The following is a 27,275-nucleotide window of genomic DNA, read 5'->3' on the forward strand; positions in this document are numbered from 1 at the left end:
ATGCTTTTGATTTATATTATAGTTTGTATATGTACATTTATCTACTGATAATACATGCACTTGTGACAATGTTCTCATAACTTGAACACTCTGATAACTCGAACATTTCGCTCGGTCCGGTGAAGTTTGAGTTATCCATGTTTGACTGTATATATATACAGCATATATATTATATATATACATCATATATATAATATATATACATTATATATATATTATATATATTATATATAATATATATACATTATATATATTATATATACAGTATATATATACATTATACACCTACATATCTATTTATATATTTCTCAAAGTAAGTCTGTGAATTTTTCATTCCGGCTATGGCTATAGCGCACGGTGATTATTTTACCGATGCGGCCATGCGTTACGATGCCCCTGTTAAGAAATATTTTTCGCAAGGTTCGATTACTATATCTGGGGTCAAGGCCAATTCTTCTCATGTGGACAATTATATCGTCTCCAATCGTCGTATTCAAAGTTTTGATGGATAGCTTCTGGTGGAACAGTAACCGTTTTTATACACGCACACTTCTATGCAGGAATTGTTATTATCAATTCAACATAATCAGGAATTTTATTTTTTGGTTCATGTTAATTGTATCATTACAGAATCATCTTTTATTGTAATCGTAGCAAAACCGACCTAATTTAGCTAATACTTGCTAATTATTTCACATTTACATCTAAACCTTTCTATAGTTGTTTAATTTTTTTGTAATTTATAGTCTCTTGCGTAAAATTGCTCAATAATAAAATAGAGCAATTTAAAATTAAGTAAGATGAAAGTTGAAGTTCAGTTTAAAATTAAGTTTTGTTTTAAACTGAACTTAAACTTTCATCTTACTAAATTTTATATATATATACATGTACATACGAATATACATGTATATAATATATACATGTATATAATATATACATGTATATAATATATACATGTATATATTATGTACATGTATATAATGTACATATGTACATTATATACATGTACATATGTATATTATATACATGTACATACATGTACATATATATATTATATACATGTACATACATGTATATATATATATATTATATACATGTACATACATGTATATATATATTATGTACATGTACATATGAATATATATATTATATACATGTACATATGAATATATATGTTATATACATGTACATATGAATATATATGTTATATACATGTACATATGAATATATATGTTATATACATGTACATGTGAATATATATATATATATATACATGTACATATGAATATATATATACATGTACATATGAATATATATATACATGTACATATGAATATATATATACATGTACATATGAATATATATATACATATGAATATATATATATACATATGAATATATATACATGTACATATGAATATATTTATTATATATACGATCTAGATGATGCTATCGACCCACCAACTAGACTGTAGATACCGCTCTCCACGCCGCTGTCCCCAGACTCACTGCTTGTGTTAAAAGGGGGAGAGTGAGGAGCTGGTGAAGTAGCAGCACTTGCTCGACCGCTATCATGACCGCTATCATTCGTATGCTGCGCAACGGTGAGAGTCTCAGCGTTCTCTTGGCTAGCATCTATGACGAATTAAACCTTATCAATCACCTTTGTGAATGACAGTTAGAACAGGGAATTATTCTGTTGTCTTACCACGATGAGGTTTGAACAATATAATACACTGGGATCAACCCTGACAGTAAAGCAATACCACTGCCTCCGCTGAAACATATAAGCAGATGTCAGTATCACTGCTGACATTTGGAAAACTCGCAGGTGCCGTAAGGAAGTGGCGCACCACTGAGGGTGCCATATGCGATGTCAGAAGGCAAAATTCATGACTAACTCTTGGCCTACAATAGCTATCTGGCACCAAACCATTGTTTCCATTAAGCCGCTAGTACCATGTGAAAAAGGAAAGGCGTGTACGCCTTTGTTCTTTAAGCTGTAAGAGAGTTTGCGGGTGTCGTGTGCCATTATCAGGTCTTATAACCTGATTTCTGGCCATCGAAGGAATTACTGTACTATATATAACAAGGTTACTATATTCAAATGTTATTCACCCGTCTCTACAAAATATCAAATAGCTCATGTCATGTGAGGGTTTCCGTGAATTTGCAAGATATTTGTCAATTGGCACGCCATGCGGCATCTTTCACAGCAACTCCTGATGTTCCACTGTTATAATTCATTTGGCATCCATTGAGAACATCAACCTGGTATAGCTTGTTCCTTTTATGAATGTTCTCTAACACCGCAGTTATTATCTCATTAACAAGTTTATGTACTTCTCAATTCGATTGTGGCTCACTGCTAGAGGCGAGAGTGAGGCAACAAACAGCCAACAACCAACCAAAAAAACGATGGAATCCATCGTTTTTTCGACGTCATCAAGCCGTTTGCACATGCGCTCGTTCACAAAAAAGCTGCCACCTTTGTAGAAAACGATCATTATTATTTTATTTAATAGTACTTTTTGGTGTCGTTTTAATGCTATTATAAAAAAATTGCAAACAAGAGTATCGTTCTCAAAAATTCATTGCAAAAGCTTCGTGTTTTTAACATAAAATTGTCTATAAAGATGGCCGACAACGATAAAATGGCTCACTGCTAGAGGTGAGATTGAGGCAACAACCAATGTTACGTAGTGTTTAGGCCTAATCTACTTGCGAACTATTTGCTTGATCATGCTTCAATTGAAGCCTTTCTGAGATTGTTCCTAAGCATTACATGACGTGTTTGGTGAAGCTGAACTATGTAAACCTGAGTGAATGGAGGTGTAAAGGATTAGATGAATTGAGAGGCAGAGGTGAATAATAACTTGGTCTATTCTAGTCGTAGAATCATTATGCAGGGGAGTTCAGAAATTGCAGATGTTTCAAGGATACAAGTTGTATTGTTTAAATTGTTAAGAAGAATTTACAAACAGCCTTTTGGAGCCAACCCGGCTGACATATGAACGTGTCAGAGCTACAACTTTAATGTTTTATGGCATAATTATAAAGACTATAACAGTGCATAGTTTAGTAGCGCTATCAACGACTGGCTAGCCCATGTCACTCTTCAAACTTACAATTGTTAACCCTTCATAAATGCAGAGTGCTTTGGCATTTCCTACTTTCAGAAGGGATAACAGGGAAACGAGATAAATAGTAGTGTATGCAAATTCATAGACATAAAGTTATCTTCTGCCGCTCAACGATATGCCATCAATGCACTCTTTACGATTAGAGGAGAGAAGAACGCTTTTTGCATTAACCAAACACAATTTGTAATATAGCGAGTCAACGTAAATATATTTTACTTATGTATTTTGGAGCAAACGAGACCTGTACGACCTGTAGACCTGTACGGCTACCGTTTACACTACCATAATAGTTACTTTTCTACAACGACCAAGTACTCTTGATTGACACTCAAACGTTATACATTTATCTGGCTACATGTATCATGCGCATACTCCCTGTGCACAGAGAGGGAATTTAAAGGCACTCATAGGCAGTTGTGAACATGGGCAGCCATGCTGTGTCTACCCAAAAAGATCCAATCAGTACATGACATATGCATATATATATATATATATATGACGTACGTGTATATATATGACGCCCATGTATATATATGACGTACGCGTATATATATATGACGTACGCGTATATATATGACGTACGCATATATATATGACGTACGCGTATATAGTATGCGTATATATATGACGTACGCGTATATAGTATGCGTATATATATGACGTACGCGTATATATATGACGTACGCGTATATATATGACGTACGCGTATATATATGACGTACGCGTATATATATGACGTACGCGTATATATATGACGTACGCGTATATATATGACGTACGCGTATATATATGACGTACGCGTATATATATGACGTACGCGTATATATATGACGTACGCGTATATATATGACGTACGCGTATATATATGACGTACGCGTATATATATGACGTACGCGTATATATATGACGTACGCGTATATATATGACGTACGCGTATATATATGACGTACGCGTATATATATGACGTACGCGTATATATATGACGTACGCGTATATATATGACGTACGCGTATATATATGACGTACGCGTATATATATGACGTACGCGTATATATATGACGTACGCGTATATATATGACGTACGCGTATATATATGACGTACGCGTATATATATGACGTACGCGTATATATATGACGTACGCGTATATATATGACGTACGCGTATATATATGACGTACGCGTATATATATGACGTACGCGTATATATATGACGTACGCGTATATATATGACGTACGCGTATATATATGACGTACGCGTATATATATGACGTACGCGTATATATATGACGTACGCGTATATATATATGACGTACGCGTATATATATGACGTACGCGTATATATATGACGTACGCGTATATATATGACGTACGCGTATGTATATGACGTACGCGTATATATATGACGTACGCGTATATATATGACGTACGCGTATATATATGACGTACGCGTATATATATGACGTACGCGTATATATATGACGTACGCGTATATATATGACGTACGCGTATATATATGACGTACGCGTATATATATGACGTACGCGTATATATATGACGTACGCGTATATATATGACGTTCGCGTATATATATGACGTACGCGTATATATATGACGTTCGCGTATATATATACGCGTACGTCATATATATGGTCTATACTATATCGCCGTTTGTCAGCGTTTTTCTTTTGGTGCTCATCGCTGATTATGTGAATTGTGAACCGATGACATACGCGTATATATATGACATACGCGTATATATATGACGTACGCGTATATAGTAACCAATGTATTTCTTTACTTAATATCGCCAAGCATCAAGATTCCCAATTGCCCATATTTTGGTTAACAGAATTTACATTTGCTCAATGGTATGTGTGAATGTGGTGGATTCAATGGTATATGTGAATGTGGTGGATTCAATGGTATGTGTGAATGTGGTGGATTCAATGGTATGTGTGAATGTGGTGGATTCAATGGTATGTGTGAATGTGGTGGATTCAATGGCATATGTGAATGTGGTGGATTCAATGGTATGTGTGAATATGGTGGATTCAATGGTATATGTGAATGTGGTGGATTCAATGGTATGTGTGAATGTGGTGGATTCAATGGCATATGTGAATGTGGTGGATTCAATGGTATGTGTGAATATGGTGGATTCAATGGTATATGTGAATGTGGTGGATTCAATGGTATGTGTGAATGTGGTGGATTTAAAAGTTTTCAAACTTCATGTTGGTATAAGTAAGTCCGTCGACTAAACACCAACCTAACGATTTGAAGTCGCCAGCCAAAATTGGCTCAACTTTATCATTAGATTAACATTCACTAGGAATCTTCTGCATGAAGCTGTACGTAGCAGAGATTTTCGTTAAGTCTTGGTAAACATGGTGTTGTAGGATCGATAGCCAGTCATTTATTTCTAGAGTTTATACCGTCTCACTTAGCCACCTTACTTACCTTACCTTACTTACCTTACTTACTCACTTAGCACTGACAGGATAAGCCATTTTAAAGATCTTAAGTTTTCTCCCTCAAGCATTATTATGGTCGCACAACGACTCAGAATTTCATAGAATTTAGTCGAAATCGCTTGTCTATGTCTTATCTCCATATCTGACACTTTAAAAAACTTTGACACAAACATCTTCTACTCATTATAATCTTAGCAAGATGCAGCCCCGCACAAGGAACGGAATTAATCAATCCGCTGTGCTACATCTAAAGTGTACGGTATTTTAAATATATCAGCGCAGCAGATCCCGCAGCAGATCCCGCAGCAGATCCCGCTCAACCTTTCAACACTAAATGAAATCATTTTGACCATAAGTGTTGAGCGAGTTTAAGGACACGAGCGAGTCTAGCTATAAGACTGAATCAACAATTGATAGAATAGGAAAGAGGTAGTGAGGCGTTGGAGGAACGGAGGTCACACTTCTTAGCGTATTATCACAGATTGATCTGTTTGAACTGGCTGAGTGGGACACATCAAATTTTTATGCAAATTGCATTTCAGCTTAATGACAGTAGACCATCCCTATGACTATGCTTTTTATAATTAACACCAGTCTGTTAAAATGCTGACTTTATCTAAAGGGGAGTTGCTGCCTGTCAGCATGGAGTAACTACAATGAAATGTAATACAGGCGAGGCAAGCCTTCTTACTGACCAGGCCCCATGCCATAGCTATGTCATAGTCCATACTTCATAGCTATCTGGTGTTTCTTGACTTGACATAAAACATTGAACAACTATACACAATATCTCAATAAAACATTGAACAACTATACACAATACCTCAATAAAACATTGAACAACTATACACAATACCTCAATAAAACATTGAACAACTATACACAATACCTCAATAAAACATTGAACAACTATACACAATACCTCAATAAAACATTGAACAACTATACACAATACCTCAATAAAACATTGAACAACTATACACAATACCTCAATAAAACATTGAACAACTATACACAATACCTCAATAAAACATTGAACAACTATACACAATACCTCAATAAAACATTGAACAACTATACACAATATCTCAATAAAACATTGAACAACTATACACAATACCTCAATAAAACATTGAACAACTATACACAATACCTCAATAAAACATTGAACAACTATACACAATACCTCAATAAAACATTGAACAACTATACACAATACCTCAATAAAACATTGAACAACTATACACAATATATACACAATACCTCAATAAATTTACAAACATGGCATAAACTCAAGTCATGGTTTAATCAAAGAAAACTAAAATTCCTAAGTTTTCATAAAGTGATGATCGTAAGTTGAAGGTTCAGTCATGTGGAGGTACATTGATTCATACAACAATTTCCATAGACAAGTACAGTAATACGGAACAATTTTAGGACCAAAGAATCATTACGTAGCTTTGTTTGCCCAACTAGATAAAACTAGTATTGATGGCATAAATCGTTTAACAGTCATTTGACAGATTTTGGTTGAAGAACTACAACATGTCATCAATAGGCCATCCTTTATAGATCGGCATAGCAAATACTCATGAAAACTTAAGGCTGGTCTATACTATATCGCCGTTTGTCAGCGTTTTTCTTTTGGTGCTCATCGCTGATTATGTGAATTGTGAACCGATGGCATCGACGAAGCATTGCGGACACGTCTATAAAGCTTGCAGCTGTCAAACTTTCCCGATATTTCACCGAGCATCGACGACCGCCTCTCAAATGTGCACTATTTCGGCAATAGTAATTCACAGTTGCGGATAGCGTGATTTATTCATATCCGCTTATAATAGTTGCTGCAAGATTAGTGTTTAATTTCAGCATGCAAAAACAAAGAGATTCCTTTGCGAAAATTTGAAAAGAGAAATGGGAACACTACGTCACGGAGTATTTCCTGATACAAACGGTGTGCGATAGTGTGAACATCGTTATCATCGACGATCACCGAAGTATTGTGATCGCCGAGACACGACAATATAGTGTGAACCAGCCTTTAGTGATTGAGTGTGGGCTTTGGGCAGTAGGCCTAACAATATTCATAGATGTACTTCGGAATATTTTGTGATATGCATATAATTGAACAACACGGCGACTGCCAGAGCTCACCTGTGACTTGAGAGACTTCTGTTTTAGCTAAAGAAGAAGAAAGGCTATCTTGTGTAGCATCAGAGGTCTGTGTAGACACACTTGTATCCAAAGCACTAAAACTGCTTGTAACTGGTAAAGTTGGTGGGCATATTAAATGATTAATAGAATCGCTATCTCCAGTTCCTGGCTCCGAACTGTCCGTTAGTTTACTCTCCGTGTGACCCGATGGTGACATCTTTTCATTTGTGTCTTCTCTAGCTGAAGGCTCAGTCTTGTTGGGTTCTAGTTTAGGCTGACCACTGGTGTCTTGAAGATCGGACACTGCTGATAAGTTGTGTACTTCAACGGCAGCTAGTGGAGAGTCGTGCGCTGATATCACACTCTTCTCCATTGTTTCATTATTCAAATCATGACTAGCTGTATCATGCGTATCTTCTGAGTCACTAGCACTCTTTATTGTTAATGTATTATGTTTTCCCGGATCAGGATTGGCGCTATTGTGTAACTGTGCCTCCTCATTGCACAGTGCAGATTCTGAGGTGCCATATACGTAATTGCTGTCTGCATTTTTTGTGAGGTCGACTTCCTCAAGCATCTCGGCTTTTTCAAGTTGAACATTTAAGTCTGCGTTGCTAGTAGGTGGCGTATCATTTAGTAGTGAATCAATGTCTGTGAGCAATTCAATTTCTGGTGGAGGCGGGAACTCTGCATTGTCAACATCATCTACTCCTAGCAGGTCAAGGTCTATTGGCGGTGGCAGATCAATGTCTTCCAAAGAAATTTGCTCACATTCATTGTTTGAGTCGTCAGTTGACGTTAGAATTCTCTGATCTTTCTCACTACCCTTACTATCAGTTTCTATATTGTCCACACCTTCACTAACTGTTTCACTCCCTTTCCTTGTTGACTCAATGGTTTTCGTAAGCACAGTAGTTTCCTTAGAGTGTTGAGCAATTTCTAAACTTGTAGAGCTGACAATGTATGCAGTTTCTTCTCGTTCACTTTCTGCTACTACGGGCTCATTTGTACTTGAGGCCTTTTCATTCAACGACTTTTCAGTAGTTTCACTTACTTCGGTTACAGTTGCTGGAACACTGACACTGGTAACAGAAGTTGAAAGAATCGTTTTTGATTCTGCTGTAGGAGACGGCGTTGGTGTCGTACTAAAAGACTTTGATTTGAAGGTTTTTGCAAGTGTTGGTGGAGGTATCTTTTTAGCAGGCTTTTCTTTCTCGGTTGAAGCGCTACCTATTTCTTGATCCGCACACTTGGAGGAAAGCTTTGAAATCGGACCAGATGTTAGGGTCGAGTTCTCTGTAGGGCTGATACTTGGAGGCGGAGAAATTGGATCTTCATTGCTGCTGCTGACACTAGGATTTGGTGACTTTCTGTCCGTTCCAGATATGATAGAGAGCAAACTTGATCGTGGTTTCTTGTTGGTTGTTGGGGGAGGTGATCTCGCCGTAGATGATGTAGAGCTTGGCATAATCAATACCTTCTCAGGCGGACGACTGATGCACTGTTCCATGGGAAATTCTACATAATAAAATCACATCTGGTTGTGACAAATAATCGCACACCCAATGGAGCAATTATGAAGCGTACAACTAACCCCTGAGCTCAGCTGAGAGAGCGGTAAGCAAACGATCAGCTAGTCGGAGCTAGTTCGCTGCAGGCCCTATTTACATTAAGGCTAGATCAGTGAAGTGACATGCTTGGTCACGCTACACTAGATTTGATACTCAAGCGAATTTCAAGCCACTGCTTTCTATAAAACTAAAAGCGACAATGTTTGCAGATGAAATGAGATAATTCAAAGCCATGCATCAATGCACCAGGGCATCATCTTGCAAACCCTTGATCACGATGCTTTTGAAACTTCAAGTTCCATCCAAACACTGACACGCTGTATATAAGCAGGTATTCTTAGTTGTAAGTTGAGCAGCCGGTGTACTGTACATTAGACTTGGTACTTACGATAGGTACTTGGTACTTATGCTAGGTACCTAAATCTGGTACTTAAGCTAGGTACCTAAACTTGGTACTTACGCTTGGTACTTACGCTTGGTACCTAGACTTGGTACTTATGCTTGGTACCTAGACTTGGTACTTACGCTAGGTACCTAGACTTGGTAACTACACTTCATGCCTACACCTACATCTGGTACCTACACTTTAAACCTACATCTGAAACAACCTAATGAAAATGACTCGCTTATTTTAAGTAGAAATGAAGTCTTTCAATGAACTTTAAAAAGCTAGATGACATAGCATAGAAACTAGCCTGCCAGTAAAATATTAGCTATGATTATAAATGTTAGAAACAAGTGTCAACTTGCCCTTTATTGCCCTGCTGAGTCTTTATGGTGCTTTAATAAAATATAGACGATAGGATGCAATATGCACTGGCAGCTACCCACTCGCAGCTACCCACTCGCAGCTACCCACTCGCAGCTACCCACTCGCAGCTACCCACTCGCAGCTACCCACTCGCAGCTACCCACTCGCAGCTACCCACTCGCAGCTACCCACTCGCAGCTACCCACTCGCAGCTACCCACTCGCAGCTACCCACTCGCAGCTACCCACTCGCAGCTACCCACTCGCAGCTACCCACTCGCAGCTACCCACTCGCAGCTACCCACTCGCAGCTACCCACTCGCAGCTACCCACTCGCAGCTACCCACTCGCAGCTACCCACTCGCAGCTACCCACTCGCAGCTACCCACTCGCAGCTACCCACTCGCAGCTACCCACTCGCAGCTACCCACTCGCAGCTACCCACTCGCAGCTACCCACTCGCAGCTACCCACTCGCAGCTACCCACTCGCAGCTACCCACTCGCAGCTACCCACTCGCAGCTACCCACTCGCAGCTACCCACTCGCAGCTACCCACTCGCAGCTGCCCACTCGCAGCTACCCACTCGCAGCTGCCCACTCGCAGCTACCCACTCGCAGCTACCCACTCGCAGCTACCCACTCGCAGCTACCCACTCGCAGCTACCCACTCGCAGCTACCCACTCGCAGCTACCCACTCGCAGCTACCCACTCGCAGCTACTCACTCGCAGCTACTCACTCGCAGCTACTCACTCGCAGCTACTCACTCGCATCGCTTCTCTAGGCTTAGAGCAACACGCTTATTGAAAATGTCTTTGATACTCAGGGATGTTAGCTTTTCCTTTTTTACTACTTGGTTTACATACTCGACGTTAACTTTTCATGTTAACAACTAAATAAAAGCAGCATGCTCTAGGGCCTAGGCAGTAGTACAGTAGCTGGCAGCACTGCATTTGTTACTAGTTAGTCTGAATATGTTTGGATTCAAGATATTTCATGCCTATACAGATAAAAATTATGCCCAGGAATTACTTAGCTGAGTAGGAAGTATAAAGTTTGTATTGGAACGGGTAGAAACACAGCTTCCCTCAAAACACAAAGGAATAAGTACTCACTGGTTAACCCCACATTAATTAATCTATTAGTAGTAATACTAACAAAAGGTGACACCGCATTGAGGGAGAATAAGATGTGACTATGGCAAGGCCAGTCTTGTAAATGTAAAAACCAGTACATGGATCGAAGAGGGTAGCAGTTGACCAGCGAAGAGGGTAGCAGTCGACCAGCGCTTACACAAAAGGGGTTTAGAAGAGAGGAGCTCAGGCTTTATTGCTAAGGCCGACATTACAAAGTACCATTTAAGAGAAGCTGCAACAAAAAGGGTTGCCAACTAAATGGGTATCTTAACCTTGGGCCATGTGATGAAGATGTTGTGAGGTGTAGCAGATGATAATTAGATTGTTAGCCAGATGCGCGTGCGTCGGTGCCTGTAGTATGCTCACCTAATATTCTATGGATGTTTGTCAGAGAATAGCCACAAATCTCATCTATTCCAACTGATTGCATAGCTGTGAGCTATGCAATCAGTTATCAATAATACTTGTCTTTGGAGAATCACAATAATTGTGATTCAAATTGTCTCAAATTGGTGTTGAATACAAGTCGGGATTCGTGTGTCCCATTTGCAGCCGTGGCCTTTCTTCGCTTGGATATTATAATGACCCAATTTTCATGTGTTCACCGATCTCAAAGGTCAAACCTTCTCTATGTAGTCTATTGGCACTTTATCACAGCTTGGTTTGATTGCAATACCATGCAGGCTTGTAAGGGCGCCAGCACTACTCGTTATCCTAGTAAGTATTTGGACGAAGCTCATCAGAGATCAAAATATTATAAAACATTGCTCACATGGATGCAGCATCATCTAGTATATGCTTAATGCAAGCTATCAGTACTCCCCCTCGATACTACAAGCCTTTAGCTTACTTTTGTCTAGTGGTAATGGTTTTGTCAGCCAGTACAAGTAGGGAAATTCAGTGACAAGCCTGCTATTATCTTATCATATGGAAGGGATGAAGGTCTAAATCATGATGTCTGATATATGCATATACACGCTGCCAACTCGTAGCAGCCGTGACACATTCAGGACAGCAGCGCTATCTTTGGCTAAGCTGACTAGCAATCTGGAAGCAAATCATATTCCACCTATATTTTGAAAGACAAACTTTCACAGTACAACAACTACAACAGTACAACAACAACCACAGTACAACTACAACAGTACAACAACAACCATAGTACAACTACAACAGTACAACTACAACCGTACAACTGTGGTTATTAAAAAAATATTTGTTTGAGTGATTAGCATTCCCTTACTGAGCGAACAAGCCCAGCTGGTGTTCTCATCTTTTACACAATCCTGCAAGCTAGCAGCCCCTTCAAAGAACTAAACGGGAAACCTTTTAATAAACGTACCTGACTGCATCTCAAAGCTGGCGACTGGCACATCTGATACCAAACCCGCTGCATCCATTATAATACTTGTAATTTCAACTGCTCAAGAGGCAAAAAGCTCCCGGCATTCCTAAGTTGTCTTATAAACTCGCAGATCTTTGTTAGACTAGCTATAAGCGGTCTAAAGAGATAGCACTGATACCCGTGTGCTATTTAGTATATATAAACAGTTTAGAGGTCATCATATATATGTTACTCTTGTCATAACAGCATAACAGTCTCTCTCTCTCAGCAAATATTGCTCAACAGTCAAAGTTTAATTAGCAGCCCTATGTTTGTGAATAGCTTAATTACCCAGCTTACAGCTAAAAAACAGCTTAGCCTCAATTCCTTCCACAATATGCTTACTCAGAAACCAAGCCTTGAAAGGCAAAGCATTAATAGCTGGCAGCTGTTGGTTGCTTGTTATAAAGCTCACATATCTTACCTCAATTATTATATAGGCTTCATGTCTTTCCTCAGTTGTTATATAGCCGGCATGTATTACCTCAGTTGTTATATAGCCTTCATATCTTACCTCAGTTGTTATATAGCCGTCATATATTACCTCAGTTGTTATATAGCCTTCATATCTTACCTCTGTTGTTATATAGCCGTCATGTATTACCTCAGTTGTTATATAGCCTTCATATCTCACCTCAGTTGTTATATAGCCGTCATAAATTACCTCAGTTGTTATATAGCCTTCATATCTTACCTCTGTTGTTATATAGCCTTCATGTCTTACCTCAGTTGTTATATAGCCTTCATATCTTACCTCTGTTGTTGTATAGCCGTCATGTATTACCTCAGTTGTTATATAGCCTTCATATCTCACCTCAGTTGTTATATAGCCGTCATGTATTACCTCAGTTGTTATATAGCCTTCATATCTTACCTCTGTTGTTATATAGCCTTCATATCTTACCTCAGTTGTTATATAGCCCCCTGTCTTACCTCAGTTGCTATATAGCCCTCATGTATTACCTCAGTTGTTATATAGCCCTCATATCTAACCTCGGTTGTTATATAGCTTTCATGCTTCACTTCAGTTGTAGGATTATTAGACATACAACAGTCTAAACGTGTTACATGACCCTTGTTTTTATCTTGCCTATATGCAATAGTGCAGCACTGTTCTAAAGCACTCTTGCTAATGTTTTGTTTTCAATAATCTGCTGCAGTCAAATCTTCTGGCTTTTCATATTTATTCTTCAAAGAAATAAGATACCTCGTTGTTGTCTCAATTGTATGTTCATAAGAATATCTATTGGTGCTGGATACAGGCCGATTGGTTTAAAGCGGTGGTATATAAGCATGTGGCTCGTACTGAACAACCCCCCTCTCTCACCTGTAGTGAAAAATAAAAAAATAAAAAATAAAAATTTTTCTATTGAAAACAAGTATACTGGTGCACAATATGAACTGTGCATTTTCATCCCTGTGTTTAAAGGTTGACTTGCAACAAAATTGGCATTACAGTTATTTGGTATCAAAAGATTCACCATGTCTTACTCTGCTGTATTATAGGTGTAAAATATGTGGAAATGTGATTACAAGTTCTTAAAAGCTCAAAAACGAACAGTTAATCGCTGCCATCCCGAAACTGCCGCAGATTAAAACCTCTTTCCACAACGGCTCAAATGGGACGTAGTTGTACAAGATGGCTTTTGTTTACACTTTCATGCAACCTCATTCGTCGAAATAATTTCACAAATATACTTCACACATTCAATAAAACCATGTCTATTGTCCTTATGCGTGTACATATCATTCTCTGATAAACATGTGAAACCTGTTGGTCACCTGTGATAATCTAAACATGCTGCAAAAATTATTCGTGCTGTTTGGCAAGAAGTACGGTACACATGATCAAATTATGACTAGATGATTAGAAGCTGAAATGATTTTGTAAAGTAGTGAGCATCTATATTTGATACGGGTCTTCGGTAAAACCCAAAGTGTTTATCATAAACTAGTGCCACGAGAAGTTTTATATTGAGCCTTTTATTGGCCTTTCAAGTCGCATGATAACATCACGTGTAAAAACAATAACTAAATGGATTGACTACGCCAGAGAAATAAACTGATTCCAATATACGGCGGTTTCGTGATGGCGGCGATTAACTGTTCTTTTTTGAGCCTTTAAGAGCTTGCAAGCACATTTCCACATATTTTGCACCTACAACACAACAGAGTAAGACATGGTGAATCTGTTAATACCAAATGACTGTAATGTGAATTTTGTTGCAAGTAAACCTTTAACTTTTTTATTACTGCGCTACAATCGCTATATTTTTACCAAGTTAATTCAAACGGGTTTTCAGATATTCGATATACCGCTATTATTTATGCACTAGCTCGAGAATCAATGCAGATATTGTTTTACTGTAAATTGCATCTTATTCAGAACAAAATTCTCTACAAGACAAGCATAAAATTTTTAGTGAATCTCACTTCGCAAAATCTCTGATTATGATCCCTCAGAACGATAGCAATCTGGTTTTTCTGTTTTGAAAAATAAGTAGAAATGGAATCGCTTAGTAAAAAACGTTCGATTGGTGGAACTTGATTGGCAATAAGGTTGTTTCATAGGAGACAAAATTTGATTGTCTTGCTAATGTGTAGGTTTGATTGTCTTGCTAATGTGTAGGTATCGCAATGAAAAAAAGTGAAACCATATTGATTAGCCGATTAATCAGCTTACTTCTATTACCACCAAAGCCGATACATCGGCTCACAGTAGCGAAAGAGTTATATATATATATATATATATTATATATATATATATACATATACTATATACTTAATTATCTTTTAAACTATTATAACTTTATAAATCTTTTAAACTACTAGAAATTCCTCTGTCATACAGCCCACGACCTGATAATGGAATAAGTGATAATGGAAAAAAGAAATGGCAGTGCTGGTTGTTGAAAAAGTAGTTGTCAGCAGGAATTGGCAGAGTATAGTGTAAATGAAAGTTGTTCGAGATGACATGAAATGAATTTGAGGGAGCACGACATCAAAAAGGAGCAAATAGCAATTTCAACAAATATAGATAAGTTAGATAAGTTCAGCGTTCTGTTAAAAGTCGCGCAATCTAGTCTCCTCTCTTTTACGTTGTAGGATTTGGTCATTGATAGCTAATTGAGTGATGTGCTCCCTAGCGAAGTTGTTAACAAGTAAGTCATTAATGTTTCGAACTCGAGAGAGAGCAACAAACGATATTCCAGCAGTCATTTTGTGGTGTCCTATATCAAATATATATGAAATGCAAAATTAGAAGTAAAATGGCAAGCTACTGTGTACTATACACAGTTTGAAAGTTGGTTGTGTTGAATGTAGAATGGTTTTGATAGCGATCTTTAACAGAAAGCAAGTACGAGCGTTTATGCGTCTGGAAGTTTTCAGCAAACTGGAGCAAAATGAAAAAATGTTTTCCTCGTCATAAAGGGGCATTGTAGTTCGGCCCTAGCTTGTACATAAGTTTTAAAGAATTTCGGCTAATGTTTTGAATAATTTAATGAAACCTTCGGTAATTGGACAAAAAACATAGGCTAATAAACTGTGTACCACAATTTCGTACCTGTAAATCGGTCTACGCCTCAAACGGTCTACGTTTATTACAGAAACCTTCGGATAAATTCGATTATAAGTAAACAATGCCATAGACTGGTGAAATGAACACGTTTTTCTCGTGAAATGCGCACTGCTAAATAATTCTACTATCTGTCGCACGGCTTTATTGGTGTATCGTAGGCCGGTCTTAACTATTTTTAAACCAAGCTTTTCAAGCGTTTTGTGGCGATTTTTGGCTGAATTATTCTGTCTATTTATTTATAATCCGATCAGATGGGTTAGTTTTAAGATATTGCGGTAACCTTTCAAAGACTTGGTAACATGTTTAAATAGGTTTATATGTGTTTTGTATCGTTATTATACTTTAACGACTCTACAAAAAAATGGTTAAATTTGTTGATGATATTTCGATACAAGGGTTTGTGACGTTGTTGATGAATAATTTTCATAAGTTGTGTGCACATGCATTTATCATAAAAACTCTCAAACTTCGCTTCGCTCATTTGGTCGTGGGATTATAATTTTAGTGCCATACAGTATGGTGGATATTGAATGTATATGTTTGATAGATACAAGATCAGATTGCACATTACAGTGCAGCTGTGTGACCTTGTGAGCCTAAGAGCAAAGTTTGATCTTTTGTAAGATTAACTTTTTGACTGATCTATGAAGCGGCTTTTGTCTATTATGACAGGAAGACTGTAGACTCGATGAAACTTCAAATATTCCAAACACCAAGCTATTTTAAATCTAATACTATTTGGTAATAATTAGCTCTGGACTCTAAGAATTAGTGGTATCATATAGCTAATAAAGTTTATTGACCACTTGACTGTCAACAACAGCTCATATAGATAAGCATTCAATCTCTGCCGTTGACTTCATCATATTCTGTACAGGTTTTCATAAGTGAGTTTCTATGCGTAGAATTCCCTACTTCTATACGTGGCAAAATGTCTTCAAAATACCTATTTTGTACTCTGGTACACAATTAGCATTCATTTAGTTCTATGCCTATTGAAACATTTGGAGTGCGCCTCCAAATGCTTACTTGATCAGAGTGTAATCAAAGCAGTAATTACTATATTGATGGTATGCAAAGAATATTTTTAGCATACTCCAAAAAAGTTATCATGGAGCAAGTGTTTGGTCATCATAGCCTGGAAACATCAAAATATAATAAATAAAGATTTCAAGCTAGGTATTTTTTCGATGCGCAGTTGCGAATGTACTTACTTTCTGACTACAAACTCAAATCTACCTAGTTACCATGCCTAGTTACCGTGTCTAGTTACCGTGCCTAGTTACTGTGCCTAGTTACCGTGCCTAGTTACTGTGTAACATCATGGAGCCATATCTAGGTTAGAACGAGCTCTAGTACTCTCATATTCCTTTTAAAACTGTCAGGAGTATCTTATTTGAATACAATTACTTGTCTTCTAATATTTAGTGCGTAACCCATCACATACCTCCTAATTCTTCGTGTGCAACCAATCACGTACCTTTTAATACTTCGTGTGTAACCAATCATGTACCTCCTAATACTTCATGTGTAACCAATCACGTACTTCCTAATGCTTCATGCGTAGCCAATTATGTACCTCATTTTACTTCATGAGTAACCAATCACATACCTCTTAATACTTCATGTGTAACCAATCACACACCTCCTAATTCTTCATATGCAACCAATCATGTATCCCATAATTTTTCATGTGTAATGAATTACATACCTCCAAATACTTCATGTGTAACCCATCAACCATAGTAACTAGTACTAACACAACAATGCATACAAACTTAGCAGCTAGCTTACTCTTACTCTTCTGCCTAAAACTCTCTTTAATAGTTTCATGTCTAATATATAGGTAAGGAGTTTGTAGCCCTAACAATGCCAAACCGGTAGATCTACCTCAATATAGTAGGATGCACTACTGTGAATCTCTTGATTAAGGTTGGGTCACTTCAAGCGGCAAAGGTATTGGAAAAACCACAGTGCCATCTATCTCATTATCGCTTGAAAAGTATTGTTTTATTTGTTCCCAAACATGATTTAAAGCTACTATCTTCTAGATGCACATCTTTACAAACAACATAATATTCTAAAAGATAGTAAGAATATTTGTGTAGCTCCACCTTACAAAAACTTTACAGAAATTTACAAAAATTCTACATTTCATGCGGTTGAACATGTTTTTATTGATGCTATTGTAGCGTACATGCGTCAGCTAAACTTTAAGTTTTCTCCTCGTAACACTTAGTAATGCAATACCTGGTCTAAACTGAACAGACCTGCTTTTTATATTAACCCTATGGCAGGTTTGAAATGTATATCAAGTGGGCCTGAATAATGTGATAGTTTTGCTAAGTCTTTTCTAGTCTTCATGTTCCTTCCCACGCAGGCAGCACTGGCACCATATTAAAAGCGCTTCACTGTCTACTATAAATAATGAATACTGCGAGACCCAGTGGGGCTGTAATGAGCTCAGAGCCCTTGACAGCCTGACAACTAGAAGTCAAACTAAGTTCATTACTTGAGTGGGAAAATATAGAGGAAGTAGAAACTGACACCCTGCATGCTCAGTCGTGTCAATAATCAGAAGGCTAAGCTATTAATTAATAATATCTACAGCCATAGATGCAGAGATATCAGATAAAATAATGATCTCCCTGTAACAGATATGTTCCTACCTCTTCTTAAATGCGTTTATTTGTTTTCATGAATCAAGGAAATACGAATGGTATAAGCCAGCCATGGGGATATTGCCTAGCGTTTCCACAAATATTTTGCTAATCATATAGTTTTCAAGGTGAATTTGTCTGAACTATTAAAAAACTTTTATTTTTGCATTTACGTGCGTAGTGTTTGAAGGTCACATAGGCGTCACTTCAGGCCTCTGCGCTATACATTACACAATTTCTAGCAATAGGCTCTGATTACAACAGAATATTTAATATTATGTCATATTTCCGAAAATTTTAAATTTGAAGAAGTTATGCCTTAGTAGCGGGCTTATGTTAAAGTGGCTTGTTTATGGGTGCAAAGGAAGTCTTCAGTGACCTAAAACCAGCTGATAGAGATGATGGTACAGTATTTGGTCTACCAATAAGTAGAGACGATGGTACGGTACCTGGTCTACCGATAAGTAGAGATGATATTACGGTACCTGGTCTACCAATAAGTAGAGATGATGTTACGGTACCTGGTCTACCTATAAGTAGAGATGATGTTACGGAACCTGGTCTACCAATAAGTAGATATGATGTTACGGTACCTGGTCTACCAATAAGTAGAGATGATGTTACGGTACCTGGTCTACCAATAAGTAGAGATGATATTACGGTACCTGGTCTACCAATAAGTAGAGATGATATTACGATACCTGGTCTACCAATAAATAGAGATGATGTTACGGTACCTGGTTTACCAATAAGTAAACATGATGTTACGGTACCTGGTCTACCAATAAGTAGATATGATGTTACGGTACCTGGTCTACCTATAAGTAGAGATGATGTTACGGAACCTGGTCTACCAATAAGTAGATATGATGTTACGGTACCTGGTCTACCAATAAGTAGAGATGATGTTACGGTACCTGGTCTACCAATAAGTAGATATGATGTTACGGTACCTGATCTACCTATAAGTAGAGAAGATATTACGGTACCTGGTTTACCAATAAGTAGACATGATGTTACGGTACCTGGTCAACGAATAAGTAAAGATGATGTTACGGTACCTGGTCTACCAATAAGTGGATATGATGTTACGGTACCTGGTCTACCAATAAGTAGAGATGATGTTACGGTACCTGGTCTACCAATAAGTAGAGAAGATATTACGGTACCTGGTTTACCAATAAGTAGACATGATGTTACGGTACCTGGTCAACGAATAAGTAAAGATGATGTTACGGTACCTGGTCTACCAATAAGTAGATATGATGTTACGGTACCTGGTCTACCAATAAGTAGATATGATGTTACGGTACCTGGTCTACCTATAAGTAGAGATGATGTTACGGAACCTGGTCTACCAATAAGTAGATATGATGTTACGGTACCTGGTCTACCAATAAGTAGAGATGATGTTACGGTACCTGGTCTACCAATAAGTAGATATGATATTACGGTACCTGGTCTACCAATAAGTAGATATGATGTTACGGTACCTGGTCTACCAATAAGTAGAGATGATGTTACGGTACCTGGTCTACCAATAAGTAGATATGATATTACGGTACCTGGTCTACCAATAAGTAGACATTATGTTACGGTATCTGGTCAATGAATAAGTAAAGATGATGTTACGGTACCTGGTCTACCAATAAGTAGAGATGATGTTACGGTACCTGGTCTACCAATAAGTGGATATGATGTTACGGTACCTGGTCTACCAATAAGTAGAGATGATATTGAGGCACCTGGTCTACCAATAAGTAGAGATGATATTACGGTACCTGGTCTACCAATAAGTAGAGATGATGTTATGGTACCTGGTCTGCCAATAAGTAGAGATGATATTACGGTACCTGGTCTACCAATAAGTACAGATGATATTATGGTACCTGGTCTACCAATAAGTAGAGATGAAGTTAAGGTACCTGGTCTACCAATAAGTAGGGATGAAGTTGTGGCACTCGGTCTACCGATGAATGAATGCCTAAAATAACAGTCATTTATAACCAACAGTAACCGTGGTTACCATAAGATTATTCCAAAGATTGATAGAAAAGTTGAGCAAATAAAGATTATCAACTTGGTGAGAAGGTCTTAGCAGAAATTTGGTTTAGCACTTAATCAGGAAAAACCTGTTTCTCAGGAAGATGATTACAAGCTAACACGAGACCACTAGTAAAGGCTCAGATATTGGTGAAGTATGTCTCTGACTGGTCTCCCTAGTATACCGTAAAACCTCTAATTGAACGCCATGGTGCTCTATTTTTCAACCCTTCCTCTATCATGGCGGTCAACTGAAGGCAGCGTTCAAATAGAGCCTGAGGGATGAATATATATTCATTAATATATATATAATACTATATATATACATATAATATATAAATATATATTTATACAATATATAAATATATATCTATAACATAAATACATATATATTTGTATATCTATATCTTTATATATATTTCTCAAAGTTTGTCATCTGTCTGTCTGTCCTTCGGTATATCCAGCTATAGCTATTAAAGTCTTAGATTAAAATTTTGCTATTCGCAGGATTACAACTCACAAAGACTGCATCCACAGATTTTTAATCCAATTACCTAACCACCAGGCTATGATGGCTTTTATGTTTCACAGCTTTTTCTATATACTATATAGACTCTTATACACTCCAGCTATATTCGTACTGTATACACTCGTTTCCCAAGTTCACTCGCTAAATGACGTATTAATTAAAACTTTATGAATTTTATTAACTCTATGAAACATGATGATTTTTTGCGTTTTCATGAACTTCTATTTTCAAGAAAAGCTAATACTTTTCACACGGATAATTGTATTATCTCAAGTAAGAATAGCCTTTACATTCTCTCTCCATTCGGTCTGACGAAAACAGTTCGATATCTCGTTTCTACATTTGTACCAGTATCGAAAGGGACCAGTATCGTCGTATTCAAAGTTTTGATGGATAACTTCTGGTAGGATGGTAATCTTTTTTATATACTCACTTCTATGCAACGAATTATTATTATTAATTCAACCTACTCAGGATTTTTATTTTGTTTCCTCAGTTCGTATTAATTTTATCATTACCGAATCATCTCTTATTGTAGTCATAGAAAAACAGGCGTAATTTGGCTATTACTTGCTAACTATTTCACATTTACATTTAAAGACTTATAGTTGATTTATTTTGTTTAATCATTTACTTGACTTGCATATGCATTTTCCTCATGATATGATACTTCCTTAATATGCTAGGGCATAAATATCGTTTAGACACAAACAGTAGAGTGATATAGAAACCCATAGTAATTATCTAATGCAATCACCTCCTAGTAAAAATAATCAAAATCATCATCAATAAAAATAGTAACAAAACAATATGTTAACCTTAGTATCTGTTTGTGAACACGTATTTACCATAATGGATGACGCTGAACTGAGATACAATCGCCAAATTTTAATTTCGAGAGAAATTATTGCCAATTTTGTTTTGCGGAAAACAAATTTGCCTTAGTACGGCAAGGACAATAAGCATAGTGTTTCATAGAGTTATTAGAGATCATAGAGTTTCAATTAATACGACATGTGGCATGTGAAGTCAGGAAACGGGTGCATACAGTATATAGCTTGAGCCCTGAATCTAAAGAGCCTTTTTGGACTCGGAGTTAGACCATTGGATTTCAAAACCGGCGTTTGCAATCTTCGTGAGTCCAAATCTAGCACGATGCGACATGTTAATTCCAAGATTTTAATAGCTATGGCTGGACGCACCAAAGGACATAGTGGCTGACAAACTTTGAGATTCATGTATATAGATATAAGATGTATAAGAAAAATAATATTAATTTACTTACTTACCAAAAAGAATAATGTGAAATTATAAACAATTTTAATTTATTCTAATGACTTATATATACAATGTTTATTACGAGTGAGAATATCTTTGTGTATATATACAAATAACTGTTTGTGGGAGGCCCGTTGTAATCTGTTGTAATCTGCATAGCAGTCAGTCCTTTTGACAAGCATATGTAATACATAATATGTAATACATCATAATTAGGCAGCATGTAATTTCCTGTTTCATAATTGATAGTCTGTCATTGACATCAGCTATTCTACTGCTTGATAGTAGAAAAGAATACAAAGAAGGTTACTCAGCTCTGGAACTGCATAGGAAGGCTCTGCATAGGCTTTTCAACTAGGAGTCACAAGCACAAACTACACACTCATCTAATATAGACCCTGTGATAAAGTTGCCATGAAAGGGCAGCTGGAAGCCAACAAGCCTTGCACCTTTCTTGCTCTTGCACGAACTGTCTAGAGACGTTGCAACCGCAGATGCAATGTGAATCATATAAATTCTTGGAGGTTTAGAAACAAGCTTATCAGAAGTGTTTTAGCACCCTTCTATGTAGGGTGTAGAAGATATGATATGTTGTGTTCAATATACAAACTGTCATATTTGATAATGTAACAGCAACACTGATGAGTCATTGATTCAACTTGCAATCTATTAGCAGTAGGAACAGTGAGTGACCAGTAGTAACAGTGAGTGACCAGTCGTGCCAGAGAGTGACCAGTAGTGCCAAAGAGTGACTAGTAGTAACAGAAAGTGACCAATAGTACCAGAGAGGGACAAGTAGTAACAGTGAGTGACCAGTAATACCAGTGAGTGACCAATAGTGCCAGAGAGTGATCAGTAGTGCCAGAGAGTGACCAGTAGTACCAGAAAGTGACCAATAGTGCCAGAGAGGGACAAGTAGTAACAGTGAGTGACCAGTAATACCAGTGAGTAACCAATAGTGCCAGAGAGTGATCAGTAGTGCCAGAGAGTGACCAGTAGTACCAGAGAGTGACCAATAGTACCAGAGAGTGACCAGTAGTACCATTGAGTGACCAGTAGTACCAGTGAGTGACTAGTAGTACCAGAGAGTGACTAGTAGTACCAGAGAGTGAGCAGTAGTACCAGTGAAGGACCAGTAGTACCAGAGAGTGAGCAGTAGTACCAGAGAGGGACCAGCAGTACCAGGAAGTGACCAGTGGTTACAGTGAGTGAGCAGTAGTAACAGTGAGTGACCAGTTGTGCCAGAGAGTGACCAGCAGTGCCAAAGAGTGACCAGTAGTACCAGAAAGTGATCAATAGTGCCAAAAAGGGACAAGTAGTAACAGTGAGTGGCCAGTAATACCAGTGAGTGACCAATAGTGCCAGAGAGTGATCAGTAAATCCAGAGAGTGACCAGTAGTACCAGAGAGTGACCAATAGTACCAGAGAGTGACCAGTAGTACCATTGAGTGACCAGTAGTACCAGTGAGTGACTAGTAGTACCAGAGAGTGACTAATAGTACCAGAGAGTGAGCAGTAGTACCAGAGAGGGACCAGCAGTACCAGGAAGTGACCAGTGGTTACAGTGAGTGAGCAGTAGTACCAGAGAGTGAGCAGTAGTACCAGAGAGTGACCAGTAGTTCCAGAGAGTGATCAGTAGTACCAGTGAAGGACCAGTAGTATCAGAGAGTGACCAGTAGTACCAGAGACTGACCAGTAGTAACAGTGAGTGACCAGTGGTAACACAAGTGATCAGGCTGATAAATAATTCTCCTAGCAGTTGTCTGACTAACTGATACACGCACGTCAAAGCAACTAGATAACAATAAACCTTTTATAGAGAGCCAAAACAACTTGTAAGATATTACATATTGTTTTGTCACTCTTTTCATCAAGCTTCTATGTTACTGTAATACTGTCTCTGGAGAGATAACTTATATGAGTAGAACAGCGCAGGTACTAACAAAAAAAGTTATAATGGTAGTGTCTCTAGAGAGATTGCTCATGTGCCTTCAACCGACAAAGTATAAGCAGAAAATTTTTTTACAAATCAAGGTGGATAGTCGAGAATGCGACATCCTTTTAGAATCTATCAAAGAGAATCTAAGTAAAGGCCATAATTTTGAAAGGTTTTACATACTCCCAGGTAAAGCAAGTTTGAGCACTCCTTTTCCTTTCTACGTGTCTGTAAGGCAAAACAATAATAAAAACCTCTTTTTATTCATTACTTCTTCCTCAGTTAATCTATTTAGTATTCTCTTTTGTATTGCATTTGTTTTATGGCATGCAATATGACCTGCGAAACAAAAATTAAATGAATGATAGGTATTGTTTATGGGAAGACCACAAGACAAGCCCTAGAATAAATTAAATTAGTATGTAGAGATCAGACTGGAAAGTCTATTAAAATCACAACTTGTCTAAAACTATGTACAAACCTCAGCTACAACTTAAACCTTTGCAACATGACAGCTGTAACACTCCTTCACTAAATGCATGTCAAACTGTCAGACTCACTCCTTCACTAAATGCATGTCAAACTGTAAGGCACACTCCTTCACTAAATGCATGTCAAACTGTAAGGCACACTCCTTCACTAAATGCATGTCAAACTGTCAGGCACACTCCTTCACTAAATGCATGTCAAACTGTCAGACACTCATTTACTAAATGTATGTCAAACTGTTAGGCACACTCATTTACCATATGTATGTCAAACTGTCAGACACACTCATTTACTAAATGTATGTCAAACTGTCAGACACACTCCTTTACTAAATGTATGTCTAGGTGTCAGACTCACTTCTTTACTAAATGCATGTCAAACTGTCAGACTCACTCATTTACTAAATGGATGTCAAACTGTCAGACACACTCCTTTACTAAATGTATGTCAAACTGTCAGACACACTCCTTTACTAAATGTATGTCAAACTGTCAGACACACTCATTTACTAAATGTATGTCAAACTGTCAGACACACTCATTTACTAAATGTATGTCAAACTGTCAGACACACTCCTTTACTAAATGTATGTCTAGGTGTCAGACTCACTTCTTTACTAAATGCATGTCAAACTGTCAGGCTCACTCATTTACTAAATGCATGTCAAACTGTCAGACACACTCCTTTACTAAATGTATGTCAAACTGTCAGACACACTCATTTACTAAATGCATGTCAAACTGTCAGACACATTCATTTACTAAATGTATGTCTAACTGTCAGACACACTCCTTCACTAAATGCATGTCAAACTGTCAGACTCACTCATTTACTAAATGCATGTTTAACTGTCAGACACACTCATTTACTAAATGCATGTGTAACTGTCAGACTCACTCCTTGACAAATATTACTTTGGAAGCAAATTGGTACCACAATCAGTTAAGTTTTGAAAGAACATGAAATGCAGGCAAATTCATTTTTATAAACACAGGCAAAGTTTTCATGAACATATTTTTAAATATTTGGAATAATCAAAACTCACTTTAAACCTAACAGCTCAACAGCATAGAGAAGCATATCAAAGCTAAACATTCCCAGTCAGAGAGCTGGTATGCGTGATTGAGACCAATGCTCCCCCTCAAGTTTGAGTCAGAAAAAAGAACGAGAAGATGTCATTGATGGGTGTATGCCTAGGCTTGAAATAACGAGACGCCAGCAATTGCACTTATTGCTGAGGAGCCAAATGTCTTTTCAAGTATTTGCTGTTTAAAATACTTTAATCGTATCTCCAATCTGCTTGAACATTCACTACGTCGCTACTTCCTCAAAAGAACGACTACACCATATACCAGACACCTACACCTTGCCAATTTACATTCTAGAACAGCTTTATGTCGAAAGAGCCTGTTCTTTTAATACACCTTCACTTTACTACTTTTTGTTTTTGTCTCATGGTGTTATTTGCTATAAGTAGCATTGACCCGTGTAAACAAAGTTGATATCTGTCCAACTATCTGAGTCTGCGATGCTATAAGAACGCTTGACAGTCTTCCTACTTACCGAGTTAGTTTCCCTTGTCTGTACTACCAGGTGAAGAACTTACAAGTACTCAGCCACACCAGCCGCTAGCGAACTAACTAGCTGGGTGAATAGTTAATGAACTGTAACCAGAGAACCACAAGAAATTGTCAACGAACAACCTTCGCCTTCAAGCATGAGGTGGAATGAGTGCGGTAGTGCACGACTCTAGGCATACCTATAATCATTAGCACAACATTCACAAGTTGATCCAAGGGTTATCTAATCTACACCAAGCATTGTTGAGTGTTATAGACCGGCTAGAAAGGTCACGAGGAGAGTGTGGCTAGACATAATAGCTTGTTCGCGTGTCATTGTACACCAACAATCGATATTGTGCTGTGTCTAAAAAGTTTGTATTCATTCTAAAAATACAATTACAAAGTTGAAATAATGAATGCTTTCAAAAGAAATTTGTGTAGGTGTCAGAAGATAATAACAACTCAAATCTAAAATGTCTATTTCAAAAACCTTAATAAGATAAACAACGAGTAGAGATGGGATAAATTCAACTACATTTTTCAATTCACTACATATTCTTTTGCTTTACCTTGAAGTTAGTGT

The 27,275-nt window shown here is 37.6% G+C and overlaps 2 protein-coding genes across 3 annotated transcripts in view; one reads left to right on the top strand and one right to left on the bottom strand.

Annotated features, from left to right (window-relative positions):
• The window catches only part of LOC137405457 (serine-rich adhesin for platelets-like), a 41,313-nt gene extending 14,551 nt beyond the window's left edge, over positions 1-26,762 (bottom strand). The window contains exons 1-3 of one of the 2 annotated variants that reach the window (XM_068091727.1): positions 26,694-26,762; positions 7,775-9,292; positions 1,462-1,635 (exon numbers count right to left, since the gene is read on the bottom strand). In XM_068091727.1, coding sequence (XP_067947828.1) covers positions 1,462-1,635; positions 7,775-9,284 — 1,684 coding nt within the window. In that variant the 5' untranslated portion in view covers positions 9,285-9,292; positions 26,694-26,762. Of the gene's footprint in view, positions 1-1,461; positions 1,636-7,774; positions 9,293-12,573; positions 12,692-26,693 lie in introns of those variants that run through there. The other variant, XM_068091726.1, reaches the window with a different exon arrangement.
• On the top strand, positions 19,208-20,467 carry LOC137404985 (PPE family protein PPE34-like). Its single transcript, XM_068091213.1, has one exon. The coding sequence runs from the start codon at positions 19,208-19,210 to the stop codon at positions 20,465-20,467; it is 1,260 nt and encodes a 419-aa protein (XP_067947314.1).
• Positions 26,763-27,275: the final 513 nt, after the last annotated feature.

This window comes from Watersipora subatra, chromosome 9 (assembly GCF_963576615.1).
Source record: "Watersipora subatra chromosome 9, tzWatSuba1.1, whole genome shotgun sequence".
Taxonomy (NCBI): Eukaryota; Metazoa; Bryozoa; class Gymnolaemata; order Cheilostomatida; family Watersiporidae; genus Watersipora; species Watersipora subatra.

Excerpts from the sequence above, each read along its gene's own strand:
- LOC137404985 (XM_068091213.1), top strand. The coding sequence starts at position 19,208 with ATGGGTGCAAAGGAAGTCTTCAGTGACCTAAAACCAGCTGATAGAGAT.